This window comes from Nanorana parkeri, unplaced genomic scaffold (genome assembly GCF_000935625.1).
Source record: "Nanorana parkeri isolate BGI_ZX_2015 unplaced genomic scaffold, ASM93562v1 scaffold3370, whole genome shotgun sequence".
Classification (NCBI taxonomy): domain Eukaryota; kingdom Metazoa; phylum Chordata; class Amphibia; order Anura; family Dicroglossidae; genus Nanorana; species Nanorana parkeri.
The window spans coordinates 40,839-47,435 of NW_017309638.1; the positions used below are offsets into that span (position 1 = coordinate 40,839).

A 6,597-nucleotide genomic window follows, 5' to 3' on the forward strand; every position below is an offset into this window, starting at 1 on the left:
GGGGGGGGGCGAGCGGGGGGGGGGGGATGTACAAAGCACTTTGTATCCAGTTTGGTCAGGAACCCGATGGTGGAACACAATGCAGAAGCAGGGTGACCTCACATGACTACATGACTTCTACACACAGCAAATGGCGGACTTGGTTCGGGAGTGGACTTATCCCACACCCTGGATGTTGCAATGATGGTCCCTGAGAGGGATCAGGGGAGACTACACTCCCCAATGCAGACCCTACTTCCCCTACTCCCCATGCAGGCCCTACTTCCCCTACTCCCCATGCAGGCCCTACTTCCCCTACTCCCCATGCAGGCCCTACTTCCCCTACTCCCCATGCAGGCCCTACTTCCCCTACTCCCCATGCAGGCCCTACTTCCCCTACTCCCCATGCAGGCCCTACTTCCCCTACTCCCCATGCAGGCCCTACTTCCCCTACTCCCCATGCAGGCCCTACTTCCCCTACTCCCCATGCAGGCCCTACTTCCCCTACTCCCCATGCAGGCCCTACTTCCCCTACTCCCCATGCAGGCCCTACTTCCCCTACTCCCCATGCAGGCCCTACTTCCCCTACTCCCCATGCAGGCCCTACTTCCCCTACTCCCCATGCAGGCCCTACTTCCCCTACTCCCCATGCAGGCCCTACTTCCCCTACTCCCCATGCAGGCCCTACTTCCCCTACTCCCCATGCAGGCCCTACTTCCCCTACTCCCCATGCAGGCCCTACTTCCCCTACTCCCCATGCAGGCCCTACTTCCCCTACTCCCCATGCAGGCCCTACTTCCCCTACTCCCCATGCAGGCCCTACTTCCCCTACTCCCCATGCAGGCCCTACTTCCCCTACTCCCCATGCAGGCCCTACTTCCCCTACTCCCCATGCAGGCCCTACTTCCCCTACTCCCCATGCAGGCCCTACTTCCCCTACTCCCCATGCAGGCCCTACTTCCCCTACTCCCCATGCAGGCCCTACTTCCCCTACTCCCCATGCAGGCCCTACTTCCCCTACTCCCCATGCAGGCCCTACTTCCCCTACTCCCCATGCAGGCCCTACTTCCCCTACTCCCCATGCAGGCCCTACTTCCCCTACTCCCCATGCAGGCCCTACTTCCCCTACTCCCCATGCAGGCCCTACTTCCCCTACTCCCCATGCAGGCCCTACTTCCCCTACTCCCCATGCAGGCCCTACTTCCCCTACTCCCCATGCAGGCCCTACTTCCCCTACTCCCCATGCAGGCCCTACTTCCCCTACAGACCCTACTTCCCCTACTCCCCATGCAGACCCTACTCCCGCAGGTATTCCCTCCCTCCCCTGTCCGATCCTCCAGTGCTGACTGGCGGAAGGGGCGGGTACAGCTAGATAGGCAGAGCCAGCTGTCACTCACGCAGCTGGGTGGCTCCAGACAGTAATGTCGATATCCGCTCCGGCTGCGGCGGTCTCAGTATACCGCGAGCTGTAACTCCCTATATACTGAGCCTAGGGTGACGGGAGGACGCTTGTTTGTGTCCTCCCGTTACCATAACTATGGGGAAAAGCCCTGACCCCATAGTTCTCCTTTAACTGGACTACAACTAGGACTAACTTCTCAACAGGGTTTGAACTAGGACTTGCAAAGTTCATACTGCGCGGGGCATTGCGCGCGAGAACGTGAGGGCGTAGCGCGGTCACGCAATAGATTTACAGCACTGCCCATGCTACAAGAACCCTGACAGAAATACCTGAGAACCGGCAGGGGGATTCCTAATGCCAGCTTGGCTGCCACATACGCCAGGGGATATCCGGTGGCCTTGCTTGCCAGAGCCGAGCTGCGGGAGAGCCGAGCGTTCACCTCGATGATGTAATACTGTAAGGAGCAGAATATGAACAGGTGACACATTGATAATAAAAGTGACGCTCCATGTGAGAAGACGCTACAATGTACCCAATGACAACACGGGGCCGGGAGCCTAAATGTGTACAGCAAGGGGACCAATGGGGTGCTAGAGAACCCGGCCAACCCGCTACCATTATCACCACTGCAGGGATTGTCTGTACACGGATCCCCTTCCCCCTCCATCAGCCTAAGGAATGCTGGGACGACGTGACGCAGAGTCATTGGGTGACGCAGAGTCATTGGGTGACGCAGAGTCATTGGGTGACGCAGAGTCATTGGGTGACGCAGAGTCATTGGGTGACGCAGAGTCATTGGGTGACAGAGTGGCCCATGGGATGTCAAGAGACCGAGTCCAATGTAGCATGCACGCCCAACCGTTGTCCAACGTATAGTCACCCTAAAATATTAGGGGCAGCTACATAAGACCCCACAAGTCTGGATAACCAGCACACAGATCAGAAGAGCTTTGAATGTTGGGTTTATCCCGGGACCCCAGCGAGGCCCATTACCTGCTCGGAGTGCGGGTTCAGCGCATACTGGATGTTGCACTCTCCCACGATGCCCAGGTGCTGGATCACCTTGATGGCCGTGTTGCGTAGCATGTTGTACTCGTGGTCGTTCAAGGTCTGGCTGGGCGCCACCACTATGGACTCCCCGGTGTGGATACCCAGAGGGTCCACATTCTCCATGTTACACACCTGAGGACAGAGAGACAGAACCCCGAATTCTAAGAACCGACCAAATCCAAAGGCTCCGCGCGTCTGTTGGCACCCAGCGAGGTCGGCGAGGCGCGAAGACCTCCGCTTACCGTTACGCAGTTGTTGTAGGCGTCTCTCACCACCTCGTACTCAATCTCCTTCCATCCCTTCAGAGACTTGTCCACCAGGACCTGCGTGGTGTGGGCGAACGCCTGGCACACCAGGGTGGTCAGCTCCTCCTTCGAGTTGGCGAACCCAGAACCCAATCCGCCCAGCGCGTAGGCCGATCGTACCAAGACCGGGTAACCCAGACGTTCCGCAGCGGCCTGAGCCTGAGAGAAGTAGGGGGAAGGGAAGGAAGTCACAAAAGGTGGGAATTAAAAACAAGAATCAGAAGACAAGTCCTCCGATGTATAAATATGTCGGATATCAGAGGCGTCATCGGTCAGCAGTGCCAGGCCGCCATCACCCGATAAGAGTAAGGTGAAGATATGGGAGGCTATGCGGAGTCTCCACATGGAGGCGACCTCCCATGATCGGGTGCTCCATTACCTGCTCCAGAGAGTAGGCGGCCTCACTTGGGGCCACGTGTTCACCGATCTCCTCCATCTTCTCCACGAAGATCTTCCGATCCTCGGTCATCTCGATGGACTTCACCGGGGTCCCCAGCACACGCACATTGTACTTCTCCAGCACCCCGCGTTTCGTCAGCTCCACGCCGCAGTTCAGGGCCGTCTGGCCGCCGAACGTCAAGAGAACGCCGTCCGGCCTCTCGTTCTTGATCACCTGTCCAGGGAGTAGACCCGGTTAGCGGCGATCACCGGGAACATCACCGGTACCCTCGTCTCTGGCTACACCCACCTGTGTCACATAATCCGCTGTGATCGGCAGAAAGTACACCTTGTCCGCAAGGCCCTTGGAGGTCTGCACCGTGGCAATGTTGGAGTTGATCAGCACCGTTTGGATGTTCTCTTCTTTCAGCGCTTTGATGGCCTAGACAGAGAAAAAGGATTGTGGGGAGTCAGAGGATGTCCGGTCACCAAGAACTACAAAACAGCATTCTATGCCGACCGATAGAGTTATGTGATTGGAAGACGTGAAGACGAAGAGATATGCTGCAACGAACACCTTCACCACCTCCAGCCAGTGCCAACCTTCTATCCTTCACCTCTCATCCCCCAAACCCATGGACTCCTATTGATCCCCCCACTGCCCCACCTCTCTGCAGGGACTATGAATTCCCATGGCCACCAATTCCTCAGCTCCCGACAGCCCAGAACATGAGGTTTAGTCCATCGCTGGTAAAACCCGACCAGTGCTCATACCAGCAGGAGGTGCTCAGGCACAGGAAGTGATCATTTAAAGGAGAACTACGGGGTCAGTGTTTTTCCCCATAGTTCTCCTTAGGGTGACGGGAGGACACAAACTAGCGTCCTCCCGTCACCCTAGGCTCAGTATATAGGGAGCTACAGCTCGCGGTATACTGAGACGCCACAGCCGGGACATTACTGTCGAGATCCACCCAGCTGCGTGATTGACAGCTGGCTCCTCCTATCTAGAGGCAGAGCCAGCTGTACCCGCCCCCTTCGTTCCGCCAGTCAGCGCTGGAGGATCGGGGAGGGTGGGGGAATCCCTGCAGGGAGCCGTAAGTGACAGTCACTCTGCAGGGACGGGATCGAGAGGTGAGCGAGCGACGGTATGTGTTCCCTCACTTCCCGATCTACTGAGCCGACCTGTGACAGTCTCATTGTCACAGGCCGGCTAGAACTATGAGGAGTGAAGGAGAACTAGGAGGAGGAGCGAAGGAGGAGTGAAGGAGAACTAGGAGGAGGAGTGAAGGAGGAGTGAAGGAGAACTAGGAGGAGGAGTGAAGGAGAACTAGGAGGAGGAGTGAAGGAGAACTAGAAGGAGGAGTGAAGGAGAACTAGGAGGAGGAGGAGTGGAGAACTAGGAGGAGGAGGAGTGAAGGAGAACTAGGAGGAGGAGGAGTGGAGAACTAGGAGGAGGAGGAGTGAAGAAGAACTAGGAGGAGGAGGAGTGGAGAACTAGCAGGAGGAGGAGGAGTGGAGAACTAGGAGGAGGAGGAGGAGTGGAGAACTAGGAGGAGGAGGAGGAGTGGAGAACTAGGAGGAGGAGGAGGAGTGGAGAACTAGGAGGAGGAGGAGGAGTGGAGAACTAGGAGGAGGAGGAGGAGTGGAGAACGAGGAGGAGGAGGAGTGGAGAACTAGGAGGAGAAGGAGTGGAGAACTAGGAGGAGGAGGAGGAGGAGTGGAGAAGGAGGAGTGGAGAACTAGGAGGAGGAGGAGGAGGAGGAGGAGGAGTGGAGAACTAGGAGGAGGAGGAGTGGAGAACTAGGAGGAGGAGGAGGAGTGGAGAACTAGGAGGAGGAGGAGTGGAGAACTACGAGGAGGAGGAGTGGAGAACTACGAGGAGGAGCGAAGGAGAACTACGAGGAGGAGCGAAGGAGAACTACGAGGAGGAGCGAAGGAGAACTACGAGGTGAGTGATTTTCAAAGGGAACCTTTCCTTACACACATAGGGGCTGCCATTGCCAATCCTCTCCTGAAGGTGCTGACTGTCTGGCTGTGGGCTGAGGGTTCAGTAATGAGGAGTCACTGACATGGAAGAAGGTTGTTGGACCTTCTTATTCGCATGCTTGGTCCGCAAGGTATTGAAGCCAGAGGATAGACAAGGCAGCCAAGAAATTGGCATTTGCCGCATGTAGGTGTAGCAATGGCCGCCTGCATGTCCATCTCCGGGAAGGTTTCCTGCGGAGGAGATTTTACCTGGGATCCCGAGTAGTCGAACTCTCCAGCTTGGCCAATGGAGAGCCCCCCGGAGCCCAGGATCAGCACTTTGCGTGGTCTGCAGGCCATCATCTCCGACACGCTAGGAGAGTCCTTGTATGTGAGGATATCGTCCAGCCGCTGCTTCACTGGAGGGAGCAGAAGACACATATCTGTAATTATATCTGCTGCCGATTACCCGCCACCCACTATAACCGCCGTATACAGCCACCTGCCGTGGTGCCTACTCACCCGTGGCTCCTCCCACTTTGCCGGCCTTCATCTCCCGCACCGTGTCCAAGAAGACATCGAACAGACACACCAGGTCCATGGGGCCGGCGCGGTGCTCGGGGTGGAACTGCACACTAGAAGAGCAAACCAGGAGAAACCCCATAATGTCAAATGGCTACCACAGGCGCAAAGGAAAACCGCGAGGCACCACACGGAAAAAGTCCAAGACAACCGTTGGTACCCTCCTCCCCCAACCTATCACCAAACTGCCGAACAAAAAACACATTGAAGACAGAAGCTGCACCCACCTGAAGAACGGTTTGGAGTCATGAACGATGCCCTCATTGGACTCGTCATTGGCGTTGGTGAAGAGCGGTGACCAGCCCTCCGGTAAGGTTTTGGGGTCCACGGCATAGCCATGGTTCTGGGAGGTGATGAAGCATCTCCGGGTGCCCTCATGGATACACGGCTGGTTGTGGCCGCGGTTCCCGTACCTGCATGAAAGAACAGATCAGGGCGGAGTCCACTTCCACCAATACCCCGGGGGTGGCAATCCAGGTTCTCGGGCTCAGCGAATAGCCTTCACTTCTGCCACCAGCACAGACGGGTCACAGGTGGACCATTCATCTCCATCCTTCCCAGTGCAGCAAGGATAAAGCCAACACTATGACCAGACCGGTACCCATCCTTCCTATGGAACCATCGCACTGAGGATGGCTCCTTACAATCAGAAGGAAGGGGCCTACTCCATTACCGTCACTCAACCTATATGTGGCCCCCAGCATGCCCCCAATGGGTTTAACACACTGAAGACAGAAGCTGCCAAGCCGGCCGCAGCTCCCGCCCACATGCCAGCCGGCCGCAGCTCCCGCCCCACCCACACTCCCGATGGAAGCGGCATATCCTCGGCCAACTTTCGACACCGCGAACGGCAACAGCACGCCACCTTGCGGGACCTCGTCCAGTCCTGTGAGTATTCCTCCCCCAGCCCGGTAAGACATCCCCCGAAAATAAGAC

The 6,597-nt window shown here is 57.1% G+C and overlaps 1 protein-coding gene across 1 annotated transcript in view; it reads right to left on the bottom strand.

Moving 5' to 3' along the window:
• The window catches only part of CAD (carbamoyl-phosphate synthetase 2, aspartate transcarbamylase, and dihydroorotase), a 37,576-nt gene that overhangs the window by 24,805 nt on the left and 6,174 nt on the right, over positions 1-6,597 (bottom strand). Inside the window, 8 exon segments of the mRNA XM_018574923.1 lie at positions 1,711-1,835; positions 2,375-2,563; positions 2,674-2,895; positions 3,116-3,349; positions 3,425-3,556; positions 5,350-5,498; positions 5,602-5,714; positions 5,889-6,074. Coding sequence (XP_018430425.1) covers positions 1,711-1,835; positions 2,375-2,563; positions 2,674-2,895; positions 3,116-3,349; positions 3,425-3,556; positions 5,350-5,498; positions 5,602-5,714; positions 5,889-6,074 — 1,350 coding nt within the window.